General features: G+C 43.6%; 1 protein-coding gene across 1 annotated transcript in view; it reads right to left on the reverse strand.

Annotated features, from left to right (window-relative positions):
* Window positions 1-12,127, reverse strand: part of LOC104065316 (dystonin) — a 320,467-nt gene that overhangs the window by 179,852 nt on the left and 128,488 nt on the right. Inside the window, 1 exon segment of the mRNA XM_054061292.1 lies at window positions 10,964-11,056. Coding sequence (XP_053917267.1) covers window positions 10,964-11,056 — 93 coding nt within the window.

A 12,127-nucleotide genomic window follows, 5' to 3' on the forward strand; every position in this document is an offset into this window, starting at 1 on the left:
TACTTTTCAAATATGTCTACAGACTATTAATAGTAGTTATGCCTTCCTTTCTTCCTAGAAATAGGTAAGAAATAAATATTTTTGATACTTAGCAGCTGTTCCTGAGAAGGCTTTCACCTCCCTATTAACAATTCTTTCTGTTGTTCCCTGTTTTTCCATTAAACAATAAGTAACTTTACAGTCACTTTAGAAGTCACTTATGTTCTAGAAACAAAGAAAAGCTCAAAGACAAAAGAACTGACAAATTGCACTTATATTGGCTGTGGGTTTTTTATATTAAAAAAATCATATTATTCCTTAACATGGAATAAGGGAAGATGATAAATGAAAATGTGAGTAACTAAAGACAAAATGGCCACTTTCACCTAATTGAAATTCTCTAAGGTACTAACTTTCTTCTCAGCAAGGAAAGAGACAGAAACAACAGGATTACACTGGAGATTCAGAAAAAGGAAATTGAAAGGTCTTCTAAATCCAGTCTGCTAAAACAAAGAAATATGATATTCCAAAGCATTAAAAGAGACTACAACTGAAGCCTGTGACAATGACCACAACAGAGAGAAGACCCGACCACACCAGGGGCTTTGTCTCAAGACACCTGACTAGAACTGAATGGAAGCTCAGCACTGGCTAAAGCCAAAGATCCAGATGATCAAAGCTGTTAAAAACACTATGATGGATTGTTGGGGGAGAATGGAGTACATTTGTTTTTTTTAAAAAACAAAACAAAACAAAGAAACCAAAATCCCCAAACACACAAATTTATGCTCACCAATGCTGGAAAGTTTTCAGGGGAGATTAGCAAAAGACTTTTTTCTTGTGCATAAAATCTTAAGAAGTAAAACATAACTAAAGGATTAGACCAACACTTGTCTGCAATTTGATCTGCCTTAGAGGCTGCTTAATCACAAACAAGAGGTTAACATAAAGACAGAGTAAACAATAGATTAACATCAAAACATGGAATAGCTCACATGGATTTGTATGAGTTTGCATTTAACCAAAGATTTCTTTAACTTGACAAGCACGACTGTGAAATGCATTATACTCTTAACATGGAACAGGTGTATTATACATTCAAGTGGCAATGTAGTTAAATATCAATTTGTTAGTCTGCAAAATGCTGAAACCATTAATCCTCTGTTCACTGCTAATTCATGCTTTATTATTGGTTTCATATAGTTAGCAAATATTATAAAAGAAAGGTTATTCCATTTTGCCAATTAGACCACACCTGGCATCTTTTATCCTAGAATAACATGATCAAAAGCCTACTAGGAATGCATTTCAGGTAATTTTGCATTGAAGATCCCCGGCCCCTCTTTTTCTTGTTGTTGTTTATGCAATACAGGAAAAGCAACGGAGCATTTAGCACAAATGGGACATGTCATTGCATGATACTAAAACAGCATACCAGATAACCAGCAGGCATTTTGTTGCACAGCCCAAAGGTCACATGCAGAATGACAGAGAGATAAACACAAGCCAAAGAGAAAGTGAAAATTATAGCAGTATACGATAGACAACAAGACGAAAAATAAAGGCTTACTAGCACACAATACAGGTTATACTTAGAGCTGTTTGAGCTGTCCTAGGAACCAGTGCTCAAAATCTGAAAGAAGAGCTTTCAGGTACCACTGAGATACCAAAAGTCATAAAGCTGAACAGGAGAGGTTTTATATCCAGTGAGATAGCTTACAAAAAGAGGAATGTGTTCCTTGTTGATGGTTTTATGGGATTAAGGACAAAAAGAATCAAACGGATGAGTTAACTGCTCATAAATCTTATTCTGCTACAGACAGTCCACTATTTGTAGAGAGGAAGTCTAAATACGATTTTGCAATGAGCCTTACTGCCTCTCATTTTCACTGTGATTCTGATGAGTCCTAGAAATTCCAAGAACTCCACATTCATTTTCTTACCCGAGAGTTAGCATTTCAGGGTTTTTTTTCAAACTGCTGAAGAATTCAGGAAGAGAAAACCAGGAGCTCAGCCAAGGAACAAAATACAGGAAGAGGATACCCCATCATATGCTGCAATGGCTAATGATTGGGAATTGCAGCTTCCAGGTGGAATACAGTCTACCTTACGACCACTTATAGTCAGAGATTAGACAACTGGCCCCAAAGCTCAATCTTTAAATCTTTGAGAAGATCAGATCTTGAACTGTTCTAGCTGTTTTAAAGCAGAGGCAGATTAAACTTCAATCCTTGGGCTCCAAGAACCATGGCTTGGGCAAGACCAAAGGCAAGCTTCAGAGTCAGCCACCAACAGCCAGCACTCCCAGCAGAAATAGGTGCCGGGAGGACACTGAGTGAAGGCCAGATCCAGCTCTTCCAAATCTACAGAGCCACCTCAGGAAAGAGAGGAGAAAAGCAGATGGCATGTCTCTTTCATGATGACCCCATCACAAACTTAGCAGCAAAGCAGCTGAAGCAAAGGAAGGTGCACGGATCCCAAAGCATCCCATTATTCCTCTGCCTGCTGCAAATCATTTACTGGAATGGGCCACCACGGGTGATCTGTCTCCTCCTCTGGCCACCTTGTACAACCAAGGCAAGAGTGCTTCAAATTTACTACCTGTGTTGCAGGCTTTGAACCGTGGTAAGGGGCACCAGGAACTTGAGAAACAGCTGGGTTGTGGTCCTTTATCTCACGTTGAGTCATCTACAAACAAATCCATCCTTCTTACCCTTTTGCCCAACATGGGTGAAAGGTTAACTGCAGATCTGCTGGACCAAATGAACAGATTCTGTAGACTGCTTCAGGGTACACTGATAAAGAATGAATTTTACCTGAAGGCTTAAAGGAGGCAGCAGCTAAAAAACGTATTTGATGGCTGAGAAGGGAAATCTGAAGAGGTGACACGTGGGCCAGAGAGGCCTGAGAGAATGCAGCCATCGGCCAGAGGGGAGTGGACAGTCCTGTTAACTTCTGGCCAAAAAAGTTACCCACTTGAGCCTTGAAAAGCAGCATCCTGCAAAGAGGCCTGACAGGCAGGGAGTTGGAGAGGGTAGAAAGAAAAGTGTCTCACGGCACCTCCTGAGTAGCAAATGATGATGAAATTGAAGCAGAAAAACTCTACTGAATCATGATTTAGAAGCTGCAGAAATTTTTTAAGGTCTGAGTTCATAAAGGCCTAATTTTGGATGCCTGAAAGCTTTAAGTTTCAGGTTTTGCTTTGTTTCGGCATGTTTTTATCAACCAACTGCAAATTATTCTAAATATTTAACATTCATTAGATTAAAGAGCTTCACAGTGGTTTGAAAATAAATGATCACCAATTTTCACAGAAATAATCTTACTAAAGTTGTGGTTACTTATTGAGGCCAAATTCTGCTTTCATTTACAGTACCTCATCTCCAAAGTCATCACTGAAAATGTAATGGGTGTTGGAGGAGTTTGTTCAAGTATTAATTTGGATATTTATAGATACAGCCTATAATTACACAAAATACTGTAATCTGATTTAGCATGTTCTACAGGTGCCAGGAAAACATCTTACAGTAGTTATTGCATTATGAAAATGAAATTTTTAAAAGCCACACAATATTAAAAGCACGTGAAATGCATACAGCGAAAGCTTGCCTAAATCCTAATAACAGACATGTCTCAGGGATTTTCAGTACCCACAGGACAAATTATTTTCTAATGTACTCACTCACTAAATCACCAGATTTCCCATTCCATCTTTTCTGTATCTTAGATGTAATTACTTGGGACACAGAAGAACATACAGTTTCTGCATTTGTGCAGCTGCTGGTGAAGGAGCTGGAGAACAAGTTTTATGAGGAGCAGCTGAGGGAACTGGGGTTGTTTAGCCTGGAGAAAGGAGGCTGAGGGGAGACCTCATCACTGTCTACAACTGCCTGAAAGGAGGTTGTAGCAAGGTTGGTCTCTTCTCCCAAGTGACAGGTGATAAGATGAGAGGGAATGGCCTCAAGCTGCACCAGAGGAGATTCAGATTAGACAGCAGGAAAAATTTCATCACCAAAAGGGTTATTGGGTGCTGGCAGAGGCTGCCCAGGGAGGTGGTGGAGTCCCCATCCCTGGAGTTAATTAAAAGATGGGTAGATGAAGTGCTTAGGGATATGGTTTAGTAGTAGACAGGTAGAGTTGGACTTGACGATCTCAAAGGTCTTCTCCAACCTAGCAATTCTATGATTCTATGAAAAGTCAGTGGTATAACTCAAAACAATATTTATATTTATATAATTTGGGGTACCAAGTCACAAAGCCATAACCATCTCTAGACATAAATTAGGTGCCAAGAGAAACATAATCCTTAAATGCATATAATCTTTTTTTTTTTTTTGTTTATCGCATCTTTCCCCTAAATTATTCCAACACTCAGAAGGATTTTCTATTTTGAGGAAATATTATCCTTCAGATAAGTGCCATGAGTCAGAGAAACAAGAAGCCATGAACAAGAGCCAAAAAAAAATGCCTGGCATCTTGACTACCTCCCAGGTTGCTGTGTTATTAGAATATACATAAACAATGCAGCAGAGACAGTAACACCACATGGCAATCAGCTTCTTAGACCAGCTGAGAGATTAACTACTGCAAAGGCTGGGAAATTTTAAGGGGTAGCTCAGATTAAGAAAGTTCGATGTAGGCATCTACATATACATGTTTACATGCTGGCTAGGTCTTGAAGAGACCATTTGATACAGTGGAGGCAGGATTTAGTTGTCTAAATACGGGCTTCTAGAGCTCTTTGAGACATCCTGCTATATCCTAGCTGGTCTCCAACTGTAAGTCTAGAAGAGCACGAGTCTCATCAGATAAGTCCCCGTGCACGTCCCGGATACTCTAGCACGTCACTGATGCCACTCAAATGCTACCTATCTTTGGGAAACTTAATCAAAAGCCTTAGAGATCTACTTAGTGCCATCAAAGGACCCAGAACAGCAATGTTTCACACCCTGAAGCAGAGGCATAACAAGAAAGTCAGTTGACCATCTAGAACATTTGAGACCCTTAAAACTATCTGAAATAGCTACACGGGGACAGCAGACATCACAGGACCTAAGGAAACTTGCTTCCCACTGCATATCCTATTGGATATGATGCGTCACCTCAGATCACACTAAGGACCTATGCTGGAGAACTGAATAGGCACTCTAGGCAAGTGATCTGAATTGCTCCACCTTTCTGCTGGGAGTACAATACAGCCGAAAGGAAACAGTCTAGGAGGTTCCTGGAGTGCGTGGAAGACAACTTCCTCACATGACTGGTTAGAGAACCAACAAGGGAGGGTGTCCTCCTGGACCTGCTGTTTGAAATTAGGGAAGGTCTTGTGGCGGATGTGACGGTTGGGGGAAGCCTGGGAGTAAGCGATCATGAGATGATAGGGTTTTCAGTTCTAGGTGGCATAAAGAAGGGGATTAGCAAAACAGTCACATTAAACTTCCAGAGGGCAGACTTTGGTCTGTTCAGAAGGTTGGTTGGCAAAGTCCCATGGGAGACAGTCCTTCAGGGCAAGGGAGCTCACGAGGGCTGGGCGCTCTTCAAAAATGAAATCCTAGCAGCTCAGGAGCAAGCCATCCCCATGTTCCAGAAAAGGAGCCGGCGGGGGAAAAGGCCAGCTTGGTTGAGCAGGGAGATTGTGGGATGCATCAAAAAGAAGAAGAAGGTCTATGAGCTTTGGAGGAAAGGACAGGTGTCTTGGGTTGACTACAGGGAGGAAGTGAGATCGTGCAGGGAAAAAATCAGGAGAGCTAAGGCCCAACTAGAAATCAAATTGGCTAAGTCTGTGAAAGATAATAAAAAATCTTTATACAAATACATCAACAAGAAAAGGAGGACAAGGGAGAATATTCAGTCCCTATTGGATGCAGAAGGAATAACAGTGACAGGGGATAAGGACAAGGCTGAGGTACTTAATGCCTTCTTTGCCTTTGTCTTCAATAGCAAGGAAAATTGTTCCCTCTGTGTACAAACCCAGGAGTTAGAGGAGCAGAATGAGGCTCCCATGATCCAAGAGGAGGCAGTTAGAGACTTGCTTGCCCATCTAGACACCTACAAGTCTATGGGGCCGGATGGGATCCACCCAAGAGTATTGAAGGACCTGGTAGATGTCCTTTCCAAACCCCTTTCCATCATCTTCCAGCAGTCCTGGCTGACTGGAGAAGTTCCACTAGACTGGAGGCTGGCTGATGTTGTGCCCATCTACAAGAAGGGTTGCAGGGAGGATGCGGGGAACTACAGGCCTGTCAGTCTCACCTCAGTGCTGGGGAAAGTCATGGAACAGGTAATCTTGAGTGCTATCATGAAGCACATGCAAGAGAACCGGGTGATCAGGCCCAGTTTACAAAAGGGTTTACAATGGGTTTACCAAAGGCAGATCTTGCCAAACTAACCTGATCTCCTTCTACGACACAGTGACTCAACTACTGGATGGGGGAAAGCCTGCGAATGTAGTCTTCTTGGACTGCGGTAAAGCCTTTGACAAAGTTTCTCACAGCATTCTGCTTCAGAAACTGTCAGCCTCTGGCCTGGACAGGCGCACACTCTCCTGGGTTGAAAACTGGTTGGATGGCCGGGCCCAGAGAGTGGTGGTCAATGGAGTTAACTCCAGCTGGAGGCCAGTCACAAGTGGCGTTCCTCAGGGCTCGGTACTGCGTCCCGCCCTGTTCAATGTCTTCATCAATGACCTGGATGAAGGCATTGAGTGCACCCTCAGCAAGTTTGCGGATGACACTGGGAAGAACTATGGATCTGCTGGAGGGTAGGGAGGCTCTGCAAAGGGATCTGAACAGGCTTGACCTCTGGGCTGAGACCAATGGCATGAGGTTCAACAAGGCCAAATGCCGGGTGCTGCACTTGGGGCACAACAACCCTATGCAGCGCTACAGACTGGGGGAAGAGTGGCTGGAGAGCTGTACAGAGGAGAAGGACATGGGGGTGTTGGCTTACAGCTGACTGAACATGAGCCAGCAGTGTGCCCAGGTGGCCAAGAAGGCCAACGGCATCTTGGCTTGGATCAGAAACGGTGTGACCATCAGGTCCACAGAGGTGATTCTCCCTCTGTACTCAGCACTGGTGAGACCGCACCTCGAATCCTGTGTTCAGTTCTGGGCCCCTCACCACAAGAAGGACATTGAGGCTCTGGAGCGTGTCCAGAGAAGAGCAACGAAGCTGGTGAGGGGACTGAGGAACAAGTCTTATGAGGAGCGGCTGAGAGAACTGGGGTTGTTTAGCCTCGAGAAGAGGAGGCAGAGGGGCGACCTTATTAGTCTCTATAACTACCTGAAAGGAGGTTGTGGAGAGGAGGGAGCTGGCCTCTTCTGCCAAGTGACAGGGAACAGGACAAGGGGAAATGGCCTGAAGCTCTGCCAGGGGAGGTTCAAGCTGCATATCAGAAAAAAATTCTTCACAGAACGAGTCATCGAGCACTGGCAGAGGCTGCCCAAGGAGGTGGTGGAGTCACCATCCCTGGAGGTGTTTAGAAGATGGGTGGATGAAGTGCTTAGGGACATGGTTTAAGGGAGCGTTAGGAATGGTTGGACTCAATGATCCAGTGGGTTCTTTCCAACGTGGTGATTCTATGATCCTATGTTTCTATGATTCTACACCCACCGCATTCCCTAGCCCTCCAGGCCTCAAATCTGTTGCTAGACACGCCTACCACCATTTAAGATGCAGTTTTCCTGCCTGATCTGTCTCTACCCAGATAATACTGGGCTTCCCATAAGACTTACATCATGTTTCTCATACTCACCTGAGTGTCTCATAAATCTCCGCCACCACAGATGTTTATGTTTAGTCAAATGGAGTAAGCGTCTGGTAGCTGCTCAGTTGACTCACTCTCTAGGCTATACTAGCTGTGTAGACTAAACCTCGATCACTCAGATTATCAGATTATAAACACAATTCAGACACTTAATGCATATGAACACAGCTCCCCATGAGCACCTGGATTTAGATGTCTTCACTTCAAATTGATTCGCACCGTAACTTTCCCGGTATCTACAGGATTATTCCATGCATAAGCACAGCTATTCTCATGAAACTTCATCTCTCTGTGATGATTCTGTTGTTAGACTTTTCTGTTCAGATTTTTCCCTCATTCAAAATTTAAGTGAAGCTGAAAGAATCATGTGAGGTGTAAGTACACGTATTCTTCTGAACTCCTTATATATTCTGAACCCAAATCAGCCATTTACGGGTGTCAACAACACCAAATTGACGTATACTTCGAAAGAAGTGCTGTGCAGGCAAGTGCCAGGGTAGCACAGGTCAGCACAGAATGTGTTTCTTGCATCACCTTACAAATCTCTCACTGCAGCCATTAACAGCAAAAAGACAGAAATATTATTCTTTTTTTCTAATAATCCTGTTCTTCGGTTACTTCATATTTACTAATGGGGCTTAATATCTAGCCCAAGAACAACTATGAGGGTGGTGAGGCACTGGCACAGGTTGGCCAGTGAAGCTGTGGCTGCTCCATCCCTGGAGGTGTTCAACACAAGGCTGGATGAGGCTTTGCACAACCTGGTCTGGTCAGAGGTGTCCCTGCCCATGGCGGGGGGGTGAAACTGGATGATCTTTAAGGTCCCTTCCAACCCAAGCTATTCTATGATTCTATGAGTCTAACTATTGATTCTTAAAATTATTTTAACACTGATTTTTTTAAGGCATTATTTTGAAAAAAATAAAAGCTGACAGATCTGCAAGACTTGAATTGTACTAGTAGAGATCTAGCCGATATTCACTGAGCATCAGGACAGAGGGATGTTTCAGCTATAATTTCATATGGAGCTGGCTAACTTAAAGGGGAAAATTCTTGTCACACCAGCTCACCTAAATTAGTTACTTTATAGAAATTATTTTCTTTCTCACCATTTCTTACAGCTCTAACTAGTAACACTGATTTTTACCACTTTTTTTTAAGTGCCCAAAATTGCATCAGAAGTCCTGTGTTTCAGCCAGTGAGAAAAACTAACAATTTCATCCTGCAGAAACCTATTCATCAGGTTCGGAAAGACAAAACATACATCAAGTAAAGGTTAATTAACTGCTTCTATTAGTAAGCTTTTAACAATCTCTATTTCTTAAAATGTAGCAACATTCAATCACCACCTGTTCTGTGGGTCATGCTTAAATATGTTTAAGCCCAGCCTTCTTTCTCTGTAATATGGGAGCAAAGAGTGACATGACAAGAGGGAGCTGAGGGATCTGATGGAGGGTAGGGAGGTTCTGCAAAGGGATCTTAACAGGATGGACCGCTGGGCTGAGACCAATAGCTTGAGGTTTAACAAGGCCAAATGCCGGGTCCTGCACTTGGGGCACAACAACCCTATGCAGTGCTACAGACTGGGGGAAGAGTGGCTGAAGAGCTGCATGGAGGAGAAGGATCTGGGGGTGTTGGTTGACAGCCGACTGAACATGAGCCAGCAGTGTGCCCAGGTGGCCAAGAAGGCCAATGGCATCTTGGCTTGGATCAGAAATGGTGTGACCAGCAGGTCCAAGGAGGTGATTCTCCCTCTGTACTCGGCACTGGTGAGACTGCACCTCGAATCCTGTGTTCAGTTCTGGGCCCCTCATCACAAGAAGGATGTTGAGGCTCTGGAGTGCGTCCAGAGAAGAGCAACGAAGCTGGTGAAGGGGCTGGAGAACAAGCCTTATGACGAGTGCCTGAGGGAACTCGGGTTGTTTAGCCTGGAGAAGAGAAGGCTGAGGGGAGACCTTATTGCTCTCTATAACTACCTGAAAGGAGGTTGTGGAGAGGAGGGAGCTGGGCTCTTCTCCCAAGTGACAGGGGACAGGACAAGTGGGAATGGCCTGAAACTTCGCCAGAGGAGGTTCAGGCTGGACATCAGGAAAAAATTTTTCATGGAAAGGGTCACTGGGCACTGGAATAGACTGCCCAGGGAGGTGGTTGAATCACCTTCCCTGGAGGTGTTTAAGGAACGGGTGGCCGAGGTGCTGAGGGGCATGGTTTAGGGAGTGTTAGGAATGGTTGGACTCGATCATCCAGTGGGTCCCTTCCAACCTGGTGATTCTATGATTCCTCCCTAGTGGTGAGCAGTTAGTGTTTTCTCCTTTACCCTATGCACTGGCCTGGGCTTAGTTATCCATGTACCCTGTTTAGATCAGGGCCATACTGTCTCTATTAATGTCTTCTGTTCCTCATCAGGATTTGCAGAAAAGCAAATTAGATTCTGGCACCTTATTCGGGGAGGGTTTGGTTTTTTTCCCCAGTTATAAATCCAGTGCAGGGTACCCCTAAGTGAACCACGCTTTTCCTGTATGATCCTGTAATTTTCTGATCATTTAAAACGCCTGCACAGTGGGAGGTCATTGCTAACAATGCTGCAGTCGCTAAATGGGAATTATCTGTCATCTGAATTACATCATCTACAGCCACAGCCACTGTGAAAGCCTCATTCTGAGGAGCAATCTAACACCACACACTGTAAGGCTGCATTATACTGTACACAATCCCACCAGGGTACAATGACCAGAGTGCCACCTAGTGTGACCCGCATTCCCGCCACTGAGGCTAAAAACAAACAATGAAGTGTTAGGGACTGCTTGAAAAGGCTGAGAGTAGGGCTCGCTAACGTACTTGTATCACCAGAGAAATTCAGATCCACCGTGAAAAAAAATTGTACAGCTTTATAATACAATTTAAAACTTGTCAAAAGAAGTCCGCAGAATAAAACATGACTCATTTGTCCAAATGCCGGAAGGAATACCATCAACTACTTTTTTTATTCACATTCAAAATCCAAGCTATTTGTCTCGTTCTACAGACAGGAAATTAGCAAATAAACAATGTATTCGGTTTACAACACTAAATGAGATACACCATCAAACCCTTCAGATACACATTAGAGAAGAGAGTTAACCTATATTCTTGCACAGCCCACATGGAGTCCTCTCTCAGTTGACACATCATAACTGTACACAAGAATCTGATGAAAAACAAACAGTCAAGCAAAACTAGACTTACCTGAAAGTGCAAAATTATGGTCCATATCAACCCCAAAGTCAACTTGGGATTCCCATCTGTTATGTCATCATTTCTAATGTTAACCAGTTTCACCTGTCATTGGAGAGAGAAAATGCAGACAAAATTGAAATAAATATCCACAAATACATACTGCATTACACAGGCACGACTACAAAGGATGGATAACTCACTTCCCAAGCCAACTCTGTTGGTTTTATCAATTTGCAAAAGCTGAAAGGAACTGCATTCTGGCTGTAAGCAGACTGCCAGGAATTGCCCTCTCCCACCCACACCGAGCTGAGAAGATTCCTCAGCTGTCACTACACCAGCAGATGCGCTCCCTGTGCCAAATACCCTTGACCTCGGTCCACGGCAGAAGGGCAAGGTATGCCAGAGGGGAAAGAGTAACAAGAATACAATGATGTCTAAGTGGTGTATCAGGCTCAGGGCAGTGCTGACACCTGGGAAGCTATTATTGTGTTTCTTCCTCCCCACGCTTCCCAGAATCAAAGCAAGAATTCAGCAACAGGAGAATTGGCCTGCTAAAACACAATGGTGTGGCTTGACAACAACAGGAATTTAGCTACACATTTAAATAACCAATAGATTGATAATGACAACTATTATCACTTCTGCTGCTGTACTCATTCACAGTGCTGTAAACATGAAATGGTTAATAAGATTAAAACAAAAGCTGAGATTTTTGCCATTCCAATACTTGCACCCAAAGTGAGCCCAACAATACTATTTCCTTTGTAATATTTTATTATTACATTTAATTTCTCTATACATATGGTGCATCCATAAGGGGAGACCTTATTACTCTCTACAACTACCTGAAAGGAGGTTGTGGAGAGGAGGGAGCTGGCCTCTTCTCCCGAGTGACAGGGGACAGGACTAGAGGGAATGGCCTGAAGCTCCGTCAGGGGAGGTTCAGGTTGGATATCAGAAAAAAATTCTTCACAGTAAGAGTCATTGGGTACTGGAACAGGCTGCCCAGGGAGGTGGTCGAGTCGCCTTCCCTGGAGGTGTTTAAGGAACGGGTGGATGAAGTACTTAGGGACATGGTTTAGGGAGTGTTAGGAATGGTTGGACTCGATGATCCAATGGGTCCTTTCCAACCTTGTGATTCTGTGATTCTGTGATTCTGTGATTCTGTGATCC

This window comes from Cuculus canorus, chromosome 3 (genome assembly GCF_017976375.1).
Source record: "Cuculus canorus isolate bCucCan1 chromosome 3, bCucCan1.pri, whole genome shotgun sequence".
In the NCBI taxonomy this organism is placed as follows: Eukaryota; Metazoa; Chordata; class Aves; order Cuculiformes; family Cuculidae; genus Cuculus; species Cuculus canorus.